Here is a 12,831-nt window from a genome sequence, read left to right as displayed (position 1 = left end):
CTTCTGAAAGGCTTGGACAGCCTGCCGAGCATCGTGGTCCAGTAGTAAATGTTGTCATTGTTGCATGAGCGAGATGAAATCACTGTGCAGCCAGAGCTGCACGCCCTGGCTTTTCCGCCCACATGAAGAACAAGAGGAGCCGTGTCGATCTCTCCTTCATCTCGTGAGGTACATGCACTGAGAAGTCTCAACAAAAAAAAACAACAGAGCAGCATGTCGGTAATCCATCGTCTTCTCCACAAGGAAGAAAAGACTTGGGGCGATCCACATCCACTCCGCGTGCGGAGAATATCACCAGAGTAGTGAAATAGATATTTTACTACTCCCTGATATTTGTGTGCATCGTAATCGTAAACGTAAAAGTGCCGTGTGAGCGGCAGTCGTTTCACCCCTAGATTTCACCCAGCGCAACTGTACTTCCATACCTGACGTAGGACAAGAAGATGGGGATGAGATAGCGAGTGCTGGCTTCAGATGATGACGGGAACGACGACATCGTTTGCCACAAGAGCAAGCGGACTTGCAAATGGTCAATGCGAGCATCCTCTCCAGAAATGGATGCACGGCCCAGCGCCCGACAGAACACAGCAGATGGTGAGTCGGCGAGAGCAGTGGCAACGGACGCTTCCTGATCAGCCTCCTTTGGTGTGGACTCCAACTCCGCCAGGTCTGTCGTAGGGAATAACATGAAAGTGAACAACACTATTGTATTTGTATTGGTATTTTATTATTTTACTGGGGTATTCCCAACAGACCCTAAGGTCTTCTTACAGGGTGCCCAGGATGAATGAATGTGTTACGTTCCTGGCGAAATGACTTGGGGATATGATTTGTGCGAAGGGATTCGGGAAGCGCATTGAAGCGGTCAGCACTAAGGAATGAAATAGATTTGTGTCCAGCTTGAGCTTGCACAATTGAGATGCTGATCAACTGGATACCGGACAACCAGCCAAGCTAATCACACTACCCTTTCAAGAGTGTGCGAGCTCACTAACTGGACCAGAGGATATGTAGGATACTACGCCAGTGATCTGCTACACACATCTTTGGGCGATAGGCTGCCTATCATATATGAGCATGTACAGTTTTGTACACCCACATACAAAGGCACACCCGGCTATCTTCCATTCTTCTAAAATCACAAATAAAGCCCAGTTAAAACTTCCAAGGCCAGGCCTCTGTACACTAGTACAGTCATGGCCAAAGGCAGCGCCAAGGCTCATGTGGCCCCTGTCGCCCTTGGATGTTTTTTTGTCAACCAGCTTATACATGTACCTTCAATACAAGATCATGCTCTTGTGCGTGAATATGTCCCGAGCGTGAATACAAGTACATAAGGATGCACACTTGCACGCCCGTGAATACATTATCTCTGCAAACAACACCCCTACGTTTCACTGCTTCTGCCTTGACAAGTTCCACGTAAAAAAACTCTTTACCGGAGACAGAACTCGACACAAATCAAATTAAATTAGTGATATGTAAGATGGTCACCATCACAACCCCACCTACCTCTGCAGCGCACAGTGCACAACTCCAAGTGTTCATTGTAAACAGTCCAGAAGGTCTTGCGGAATGTGTTGGTTGCGTACGAACTGCAAAGGAGCAAAGAGATGCGAAGAAAGAATCAAGCACCGAAACACCTGAAATGTTTACCCAACTTTCAACAGCATGAGCGGACAGACTGAACACACAATAATGATTCCCCCCGCAGCATCCACAAGTCCACGAGGGGTAAGGGTTGGTTCACATATCGCCGGTACGCGCCGGGAGTCAACGGGAGTGGGCCTCTTGCAACCTCTCCCGGCGCATTACGATTATGTGAACCAGTGCAGTCGTAACAAAATCATACGGTAAATTATCGCAAGGGACCGCCGGCAAAGTTGGACAGTGCCCAACTCTTGCGATCTGCCCCCGGCACCGATCCCGTACGATTTGACCAAAAGTGGTTTGTGAACCGTTTGCGCCGGTGATCGCCGGCTGCCAGAAGCCAGACTTTGTCAAAATTTCAAACCAAGGATCCTCCTAAATTTTCCTAAATTGAAGCTAGAGACGAGGTTCGTTCGCCATTCTTGTAATCGCTTCAACGTGGCAAATAAGTCAGCATACCAACCCGTCCTTTTCGGATGATCTGCTTGACTGTTGTGCAACTTATGAGACAAATACAGTCGAAACAAATAAAAAATACGATGGATACATTGGCAAGTTCGTGTTACTTCATCAACGTTTGCATGCATAATTTCGACACCATTGCTTACTAGACTGCAATAAAATGTGTAGAAGTAGTTTCCTGATCTCCAGTAAAAGGTAGCAACCAGTGGCCATCACCGAAAGACCTTGAACTACTGAAGAAACAAAGAATTCAAGCTTCAATTGGCAAACCTGTCGTAGCATTTGGACACATTCTGTACTACTTTGTAGTAGATTTGGTACTCGAACCGTATGCGCAACGGATCGGGAGCTGGCTCACCGCCGATGTCTTGCGATGTCTTGCGGCGCCGATTTTGCTTATGTGAACCAACCCTAAGAGAGACAAGGGTGTACTCACGTTATAAGCTCTGTTGCGGCGGACCAGACTGGCCGGAAGTTAACATAGAAACAACCGATGAGGTAGCGCAGAGCGACCTACACACACACACATGACAAAAATCAAAGTGGCACATCATAAATAGACACGGGGCCAGCTTAATCTTCTTGGTGCTACCTAGCATCTTTTACGGTACCTTTCAAAAGGCAGCCAGGTGCCCAACTAACCTCACAAAGAAATAGCTCCCTCACAACAAAAAGGGAAGACATTCGAGCAATCTTACCTCCCTGTAGATCTCAGGGCAACCTTCCAGTTTCTGTGGTGTACATTTGAGCTGATCAAGGAGGCGGATCTTTTCTCGGGACTGCAGGGTAAAAAAAAAGAGTAAACGCAATTCAACATTTCATCAGTTGGAGGGATTTGAAAAGGGAACACCTCAATTTTCAAAGGGATGTGGGTCGTACATGAGGCACTTTAAACTTCGAAGTAGTAGTGGTACCTGCAATGGACAACCAAGATGTGCACTGACAACAGACACAAGACAAACAAGATAAATGCTGAGAAGCAGCATTCCCCCAAGCATCCAGACAACCTTCACTGCTACGATCACTGCTTACCCCTTGTAGTGATGGTGTGACCTCCTGCGCATCCAAACATTGGCGAATAACTGGAAATACTGCTGGTCCATCACCCTAGGAAAGCACAACAAGAGCGCAAAGCAAGCAGCCAGCAGGCGATGGATGACACCGCAGTAATATGTCATTGGTACAAGCCTCTCAAGTAGTATCTCAGCACCAGTCAAATACGTATAAAATCTGCATGTACCAGTGCAGCAAATGATCTGATTGACAATCAATCAATAATTTCCTTGCCTGTCCCAACACAATATGCAATGACCTGAAGAACACATACCTCGCTAACTGCAGCAGTAGACATTGGCTGAGGAAATCGGGAGAGGATTTCTAACGTACATTGGCGGACCTGGCGTCGGACAAAGGACAAAAAAGAAAGACAAAAGAATTGTAAAGACGCGGTTCTGAAATTGTAAAGAGTAATGTTTTTTTTTGTATTTATCCCGTGATCGGGCCACGCCCGAACATTTCGTGGAATACAAATTGATTTGAATCGCAGTAAAGAGACTGGGCTAATGTGAGCTAAGGACATAAAGGCAAAACTCTGTCCTCAGACACTGATTTTCAGCATTTTCGTCACATCAATATATGAATACTCCTTGCAAAAACCAATAACATTCTTTCTTCATAGTGTATGTCCGCACATGGAGCCATGGAGGTATATTCGATTATAAAGCCAGTCTCAGTTATAAAGCCCATGGGCTTCATAAATGAAATGACATTTGAAGTAGGTTTAGTGAAAAAGAAGGAATAAGTACTATACTAACAAACTTATATCCCAGCAGGACGGGTGAACAAGTGGATTTAGATTGAAATTTCTGCATGGACTTAAGATGTTTGTGGCATGGTGTAGTGGGTGAATCATTTTGCATCTAAAATAGCTAGGAAAGCAGCGGTGTTTCGAATATAAGGCCATGGCTTTTAAGGCGCTGACATACGGTAAAACTTTGGCCAAGGAGTGACTGTACATACTAGTAAGCTGTATCAGTCTCAAACGGCACAAAAAGCAAGAAAATAACCTACTGGCTGAAACGGATGTGACAGATTTGGCTGCAGTATGGGGAAGACTTGAACCAGGTCCTCTGTGGAGAGTCGCTGGATGTTCCCCGAGAACTCAGACGTTGGATCACGACTTTCATCGATGACATTGACTAGCGTCAATACCATCTTCAGCATATGAAAGTCACTGGGCAGTACCCTACAGCATACCCATGTATAGTGAACAGACACAGTGGCAGCAGCAGCAGCAGCAGCAGCAGCAGCAGAAACAACACAATGACAAAATCCGAGTCAGCACATTATGATTATGAAGATACACAAATTGACAAAAATCACCTGTCTTGTAGCAAAAATAAAATACTAGTACGACTACAATTATGTGAACGTCCACATCTAGTTACTTAGGGGTCGTCCATAAATATCGAACTTTTTTCACAAAAACGAAATAATTTCGTTATGGGGTGGGAGGGGGTTGACCAATTTCGTTCCAGAAAACATTGATCCATGCACACGGCCGTTGTATATGCATGTATGTCAACATTTTTTACGTTCTGAGGGGGAGGGAGGGAGGGAGGGGTTGGGTCTAAACTAAAATAATTCGTTTGGTGAAAAAAGTTCGATATTTACGGACGGCCCCTTAGCAGAAGCAAATATGGCAAGGCACTATTCACCACCATTTCTGGAAATAATTCGTCTCATATAATGTACAGTTCTTCGTAGATGGAACATCAATGGCTGTAAATAGTTAGACCTGCCAATAGAAGTTTGGAATGACATGTACGGTGGAACGTGGTTAATACATACAAGCAAGAGTACATACCCCCCCCCCCGAGTGTACAACGCCTGATCCAGCTCTGCATAGGGGTTTGGTCGAGCGTAGTCGGATCTTCTGATGTCATGCGTACACTCCACACCAGCGCAAGGCCGGTCTCGAGGCAGGGCACTGTTATTTTTGATCCGAGAGTCCCCGCGACTCCCCGGGTTCCCCTCAGATGTGTACGGTATTATGACGCAAAGATCCGATTACGCTCGACCAAGACCCTATGCAGAGCTGGATCAGGCGTTGCACACTCTAGGGGGTTATGTACTCTTGATACAAGGTACCAAACACTTCTGTCCTATGAGGGGAAGTGCCCTAACTACACAGCGCCATGTCACTTAACTTAGGAACAATTATGACTCAACCAACAGGTGTCTTTTGTTGAGAGGTGTCTGCTGAGGGAGGTTCTATCGTACACTGTACATGATTCCTACTGAACATTAACGACCACGGTGCATGCGTGTACAACAACGGTGCTAGCCATCTTACTTTAGGAGGCCAAGAGCCCAGCCAAGGGTAAACTTCTCAACGAAGAGAGCTGCGCCATCAAGAGACAAAAGTACTTCAGTAAGGCGAAGAACATTGAATGACAGCAAAGACGACTCCCCGCATTGCATGTTGACGGGTTTGCCAGATTCTGCTAGCTGCTCAACACGTTCGGACAAGAGCGAGAGCCAAGAACGGAGATTGCCGACGGCACCATATCCATCTGGAAATGATCTGCGAATAGTGAACAAGACAGAGAAACAGACAGAGAGACAGACAGACAGAGAGACAGACAGACAGAGAGACAGACAGACAGAGAGACAGACAGACAGACAGACAGACAGACAGACAGACAGACAGACAGACAGACAGACAGAGAGACAGACAAACAGAGAGACAGACAAACAGAGAGACAGAGAGACAGACAGACAGACAGAGAGACAAACAGACAGGGAGACAGACAGACAGACAGACAGACAGACAGACAGACAGACAGACAGACAGACAGACAGACAGACAGAGATGGGGGCAGCCAGGAAGTTAGTCAATTGACTGGGATCATGAAAAGCTACAACTCAACATTATGGCATACAATATGTCGGAGTGTGTAAGAGGATGCACAATGGCTATTCTAGAACAACATCATCCATCTGGACCAATGCAGCAGAAAAGCTACACCGAAACTGCGCTACACACATACAACTCACTGACAAATGCGTAGAGCAGTTGCAGCATTCCACATGCACTGAGCCTGCACAACCGAGTCACCACCATCGTCGGGGTCTTGAGGAGGCTGGCAAGTTTTCAAGAGCATTTCAGCAATATTCGGCATCGACGAGAGATCGAATGTGAGTTGGTCATCGGGAGAAGTACAATTGTCTTGAAAAGTTTGGCTCAGACTGGAGAGGAATACGAGCACATCCGAATAATTGGCTGAACTGGATGCATAATTCTCCACAATCCGAGGAAGATTTGCCAGTACCTGAAGAGAAAAAAAATAGAAGGCGGCAAGGAAAGGGAGAGTACATGAGACCCTGTAGAAAGTGAAGATTGTGAAAGGCACTTAAACATTGATGCAAAAATTCATATTAATTTTATCGGAAGCCATTTTCGTTGTATTCCTGAGAACACATCTTCACACAAATAGAACAAAATTAATATCTTGACTTGACAAGTTGCTATCGAAAGGCCAACACTGGGTAACGACGAAATCTGGGGCACGCAATGATTAATTCCATGTAAGCACTCAGCATCGCACAAATCCTCCCTACTTCAAAGACAGCAAAACAAAGATGCAGCAATGCTTCAATGCATACCTCTTGACCGTTTGAACCAAGTGAGGCCAAGTGATAAGCAAACTCCAAGGCCTGGCGGCAAGATGACGAGGCAAGAACCTGAACAAGAAGAAAAAAGCGGGGTAAACAAGTAATCGTAAGTTCCACTTAACCCTTTATTACCGGATTACCAGCACAGCATGGAACAGAATTACAAATTTCAGCACAATTTTCAACTTCACCCGGTCATAACTTTAGTCTCCTTCACTTCCACAATCCAGGGCTCGTTGGAAAGCTCTTGGCGAGAGCAACGCCAGGGTGCCAAGCTCCATTATCCAGCCGCCACAAATCAGGCGCGGTAACACAACAAAGTCGTCTCCAAGCCTGATATGCAAGTAAATTCGTCCCATCAACACCATTCCACCCTCCTTCATCGCAGAACGCTCGAATTTTTTCGAGGTGATTCAAACTTTAGCCGACTACGTCAATATCATGTGCTCAGTCCCTCAAAGAGCACGCGAAAAGGAATTTCCCCCAAAATGACAAGAGATGGTCAAAAACTTGAATTTGCCGAGATAAAAATACGGCGCGCGATACCTCTGGTGTCCGACATCGCAACTCTTCAGCGACTGTTGCATTGGACAGCTTGGAGCTTCTGCTACCATGTAGACCCTTCGATTGTTGAATTTGCACAAGAAACGATGGAGTTACGAAGGTTTTTGTAATCGATTTAAAATACAAAATGTAAGGCACAACCAGGATCCAGCCTGCTTGCCATGAGGAGTCAATATATAGATGTACAGCAAAACCTGTCTTTACCGGATGCCCCTGCTTGATCCAGGGCCAGGTAAATGCAGGTCTTACTGTATAAATAAGGGAGCAGGCATGGGCCTAGATTGTGCAGCTACTAGTAAATTAGAAACTTCACATGATCTCATACGATAACACAAGCAGGATTTCCAGGCTGGATGTGCCCTCAAAACCAATCACTTCACAGCATTCAAGACACGCCATTGATGTGGGCAAAGGGGCGGCGGCACAATCACCATAAACCAGCTGAATCCATGTGCATGCAATACAAGCCACGAACAAAACAAGGAACTGCATGTATAATTACAGGGGTGAAACGACTGACCCAAATTCCTTATCAACTACATTCAATCCTATCACCTGGTCATCGACTGATATTGCCCTCACACATGAACACAAACACAGCATACATACATGCACATGCACGGTCACATGCCAGGCACAGAAGCACAATGTGAGCACATTGTAGGTTTCAACGTCAAAATATAGCAAAATGAATTCAGGTGCCAAGTGTACTTCACAGTACATGGCCTGAACTCACAGGAAAAGTGCATGAACTACATTTACATGTACTTCTGGGCATTTCATATTCTAACATAAGTTCGAGTTCATAAGGGTATTCCCTCTATCGACTCGACCTTATTGACTGGCCAGTCGACTTGTCGTCTCAGTCGTTTCACCCCTAGTATATTACACATACCGTACACTGGGGAAACCCACAACCCACACATGCTCACAAAGGTACAGAAAACCCTAGTCCCTATGCATATACAGGTAGCGTATGCGTTACCTTATCAGCCACAGGTTGGGCCAGGGCTGGCTGGAATGGCCTGGCACAACGCACAAGATCAATCAGCAGACCGTTCACAGCGTACGACTCGCAGGCAACATCAGCAGATTCCAGTAGCTTGTGCAGACACTGCAGGTGAGAACACAGGACGATACACATTGGCAGTGAATACCCGATTGCAGTGCAAAACACATTTCATGCACAGATTTCAATGCCTAACAGGCTACTACAGCTAGCACTGCAACTTGAATTTGCAAGTACCAGAACAGTTGAGGCTTGGGAAGCCTGCCCATCAGATTTCCAGGCATCTTTTCTTCTCACAGGACTGCCAATGTTGTGTGGATGGCTGTAACAAGTTGTGACCTTGAGAATCAGCCTCTAGCCAGGCCATTTTTCGCCAAAGCAAGAAGGTGAATTGCCTCGCTCCAGAATGCAAATGCATCCGGTCACAACGGGAAAGGGAAGGGAGATACTAATAGGAAGCGCGCCAGTGCTCATCATGTCTCCTGTCAGGCTGTGATTCAAAAGCCATTGAGGGAAGTGTTCGCAAGTTGAAAACTAGACAAAGATCGTCTGGACAGGACGCAGTCAAACGATTCGTTGCATGATATTGTACAATTTTCTAAAAAAACATAGGCCAGCTATATGTACAGTCAGACCTCGCTTAACCGCACACATCCGTTTTCCACGAAAATATCCGGATGGGCGAGGGAACCGGATAACTGAACACACATACTGCATATGCATGTGGCACATCAAAAGGGGTGGCATCGTACATACATGTATACAGGTCCTATGCAGTACAACTAGCGTGCACAATATGTAAAACAAGCCAGGAAAATGACAAGTGCATGCAACTGAGTGCTATCCGCATGTGGCCAGCAGGTCAAGGACCTCATTTGTCTGTACAACTCCCTGATTCTAGCTTCTGCAAGCCACGTACATGCAATCGGATACGACGAAGCCTTTTGTACACATTTCAACCAGTTCGTACACAAAATCATGCACCGGAATGCGGATTGCGAGGTCCGCTTATGTTGTATGCATAACGTATGCTGCACATCGGTAACCAGCGATTTTCTTCCGGATGGCGAGGGATCCGGATAAAAGAGGACCGGATAAGCGAGGTCTGACTGTATATGCATTCGTCACGGCATGGAAAGGGTCGACACGAATGGATGGATCGTGGGAGCAGAGGGTGTAAGCACCTACCTGGTAGACCGGTTCAGCATTCTCCAACCGTGTACCCTGGCGCCATGTCACCCATTTCTGTACCAGCCGTAGGACACGCTCCAAATGTGCCCACAGCATAGTCGCAACATTGTCATCAGTGTCGGTTGTGTTCGAGCTTGACTTGAGGTACTTTTGCAGAACTCTGTCCACATACTCCTAAAAATCAGACACGGATACACACACACAAACGCGCGCGCGATTGCAGGACATACACCTTGGGGTACAACCAACTTTGCATCAAGACACAAACATACAGAAGACACTGCACTAAATGAATCCAGAGATACAAGACTATGGACTACACCAATCCTGAATGACACAGTTGCATAATAGTAGATACTACTCAATAGAAAAATCAACACCACTATCCACAGACAAACTAGAGAGCTAAAAGTCCTTTGCTCCATGAACAGTAACCTTACCAGCAACAGTGGCCATATGAAAGCACAGTGCTCCTTGCGAGTATACTCCGCCATCTCCTGCATGCAGCGAAGCATTGCCTCCAGTACCTGAAAACAGAGTGGCATGTTCAGAACACAAATGCGTGTAAGTCCAGTGTACACCAGAAGAGAACATACAGTAAAACCTGTGACTAGCCACCACCCTTGGGGCCAGAGACAGCGGTCTTTAGTGGCAGGTGGTCCTTAGCTAGAGGTTTGCACCGCACAACCATAATATTATATGAATGTGAGACCGTCAGTGCCTGGCGAAGTGGTCTGTAGTACCAGGTGGGTCGCTAGTCACGGTGGTCTTTAGTTACAGGTTTTACTGTATTACGGTTCGCGTGAGACTCGGTTAGACCGAGTTTTCCACAGCCGTAGAAACACCATCACCCTCAAGAACAAAGGCACAGATGCAGCTCCTTGAATTGGTGGGAGGTGAGTAGACTAGACCCACCATCAAAGTCACAAGCGGTCAATCCCATTCGCCGCATCCACAGAGAACATACATCATATAATTTAACTTGAGCATCAACAAAATATGAAAACAAGGCAACACACCGCATTGCACTTACCATATCCGGATTCGTAGTACCGGAAGATGGGAGGCCAAGGTGAGGAAGCCATGCTGACAGAAGCTGTGGCAGGCAAATAAACCAAAAAAGGAAATTCACCAAAGATTCAAACACACAGAGTATAGCACAGAACCTTACACTTCAGCCGAACTGAGGATTAGGTATAAATGTGGCATAAAGTACACAAAGGGGAGAGAAGCTGGTATCTTATCATGATCACCCCAACATCTATTTGCCAGCACCGCAATGGTGCAGTTGTGTACACATCAAAGAAAATGCAAAAGAGATCATGCCCCGAGGAGCACTACACATTTGTTTATACCGTAATTCCGTGCATATAAGCCCACGGGCCATGCAACTCGCGTGTCAAGTAGAATTTTTCACAATCTGGACTCTTCCTAACATGGTACAGCAACTCGCGTGTCAAGTAGAATTTTTCACAATCTGGACTCTTCCTACCATGGTACAGCAGGTCAGTGCAGTTTACCAGTAGAGTATGGTAGACCCACTATAGTCACGGACTTGTACTTTTTCGTGAACCTTCAAAATTCGAATATTGGCCCATGAGCTAAAAAACGAACATGTGTTACGGTAAGTGTGTGATGGTGGAATGCCAGCCATGACAATCCCATTGTTGCCAAAACAAACAAACACACAAACAAACACAGAGAGAGAGAGAGAGAGAGAGAGAGAGAGAGAGAGAGAGAGAGAGAGAGAGAGAGAGAGAGAGAGAGAGAGAGAGAGAGAGAGAGAGAGAGAGAGAGAGAGAGAAGAGAGAAAGAGAGAGAGAGAGAGAGAGAGAGAGAGAGAGAGAGAGAGAGAGAGAGAGAGACACACACACACACACACACACACACACACACACACACACACACACACACACACACACACACACACACACACACATTAGCGTATTGTGCGGTCTATCCTGGGCATTATTGGCACTGCACTTACCACTTCAGTAGATGAATGAAATTGCATGCACACTCCTTTGACAGACTCGAACAGCAACAGGCCAACACCTTGACAGAACTGAACGCACCAAACACATAGCGGAATACATCCAGCCAAATAATAAGAATGACGAATGTGAGCTTCAAAGTGAATAGATGGCCTGTCTACACACAGGCATACACCTGCCAAGCCCCTACTACTTTCAAAGGTGACAAAAACAGAGACAAACGTGAATATCCAATACATCTGATCCCCAATAAAGGCCGTAGTTACAATACACACACTCATACCACAAACACACTGCCACTGCCAAAAAAACTGGGCATGAACAGCAATAGCAAACTCACCTCATCATCTTCAAGAGAGTTTGCGACGTGAACTACAAACCGCTTGGGTTTCCTCAGCTGCACCAAAGCAAAAATCAATCACATGATATTGTTACCAGGGGTGCGTTTGGTTGGTACGATCTAGAACAGGATCGAACAGCTGGTGCACATGGAGCAGCCTCATGCCAACCAAACGCTACTCCAGAAACAGAGCACATTTTTGTGGAAAAATGTGCCAAACTTGGTGCATTCTTCAAAATGTGTATGGATCACCATGGTCACTTTGTACGGTACGACGAGTCCAACCCAAAAGCGTATGCACGTGATCATTTGGGAACAAAATCGATGTTCCCGCCAGTGAAAAAGTGAAACTGCTCGGTCTGCTCCGGCCTCGAGGCCGGAGCAAGCAGAACATGTTCTGGCCGACCCAGAACAAGTGCAGTCCCAACCAAACGCGCTGTTCTGGTGAATCCTGTTCTAGTTCGTACCAACCAAACGCGCCCCAGGACATGGCAGTGCACACAGACATACACAGAGAGAGAGAGAGGTGCTGATGCGGCCAGGATCGACATTCAGCCTGATTAAACACCTAGCCGCTGTATGGTCCAGCGTGTGACGCAGCTGGTCACTGCGCGAGGTCGGGCAGACGGCAAAGCACACAGCACCCAGTGCTGAAGCACACTACACCCTACATCATGTGCATTGTAACAAAGCTGCAGCACCACACATAAAATTTAATAATGCTGCTAGACCTAACAACTGGGACATACCAACACCCTACTGAGCGGAACACACCAACACCCTACTGAGCGGAACACACCAACACCCTACTGAGCGGCACACACCAACACCCTACTGAGCGGCACACACCTCCATCCTACTGAGCAGCACACACAAGCTCTGCAACAGCAAACAAAACAATGCTGCCAAAAAGTAGGGCGGCGAGAAGGAGAGTTTACTAACGG

The 12,831-nt window shown here is 46.4% G+C and overlaps 1 protein-coding gene across 1 annotated transcript in view; it reads right to left on the bottom strand.

Annotated features, from left to right (window-relative positions):
* Positions 1-12,831, bottom strand: part of LOC135809405 (small subunit processome component 20 homolog) — a 57,988-nt gene that overhangs the window by 30,147 nt on the left and 15,010 nt on the right. Inside the window, exons 9-24 of the mRNA XM_065322748.1 lie at positions 11,888-11,944; positions 11,541-11,618; positions 10,587-10,649; positions 9,994-10,080; positions 9,551-9,727; positions 8,339-8,467; positions 6,781-6,858; positions 6,172-6,446; positions 5,468-5,698; positions 4,183-4,357; positions 3,440-3,508; positions 3,145-3,219; positions 2,811-2,891; positions 2,549-2,625; positions 1,513-1,595; positions 426-669 (exon numbers count right to left, since the gene is read on the bottom strand). Coding sequence (XP_065178820.1) covers positions 426-669; positions 1,513-1,595; positions 2,549-2,625; positions 2,811-2,891; positions 3,145-3,219; positions 3,440-3,508; positions 4,183-4,357; positions 5,468-5,698; positions 6,172-6,446; positions 6,781-6,858; positions 8,339-8,467; positions 9,551-9,727; positions 9,994-10,080; positions 10,587-10,649; positions 11,541-11,618; positions 11,888-11,944 — 1,979 coding nt within the window. The remainder of the gene's footprint in view (positions 1-425; positions 670-1,512; positions 1,596-2,548; positions 2,626-2,810; positions 2,892-3,144; positions 3,220-3,439; positions 3,509-4,182; positions 4,358-5,467; positions 5,699-6,171; positions 6,447-6,780; positions 6,859-8,338; positions 8,468-9,550; positions 9,728-9,993; positions 10,081-10,586; positions 10,650-11,540; positions 11,619-11,887; positions 11,945-12,831) is intronic.

The sequence above is a fragment of the Sycon ciliatum genome, chromosome 2 (assembly GCF_964019385.1).
Source record: "Sycon ciliatum chromosome 2, ocSycCili1.1, whole genome shotgun sequence".
Lineage (NCBI taxonomy): Eukaryota > Metazoa > Porifera > Calcarea > Leucosolenida > Sycettidae > Sycon > Sycon ciliatum.
This window is presented reverse-complemented; position numbering and strand designations above follow the sequence as displayed.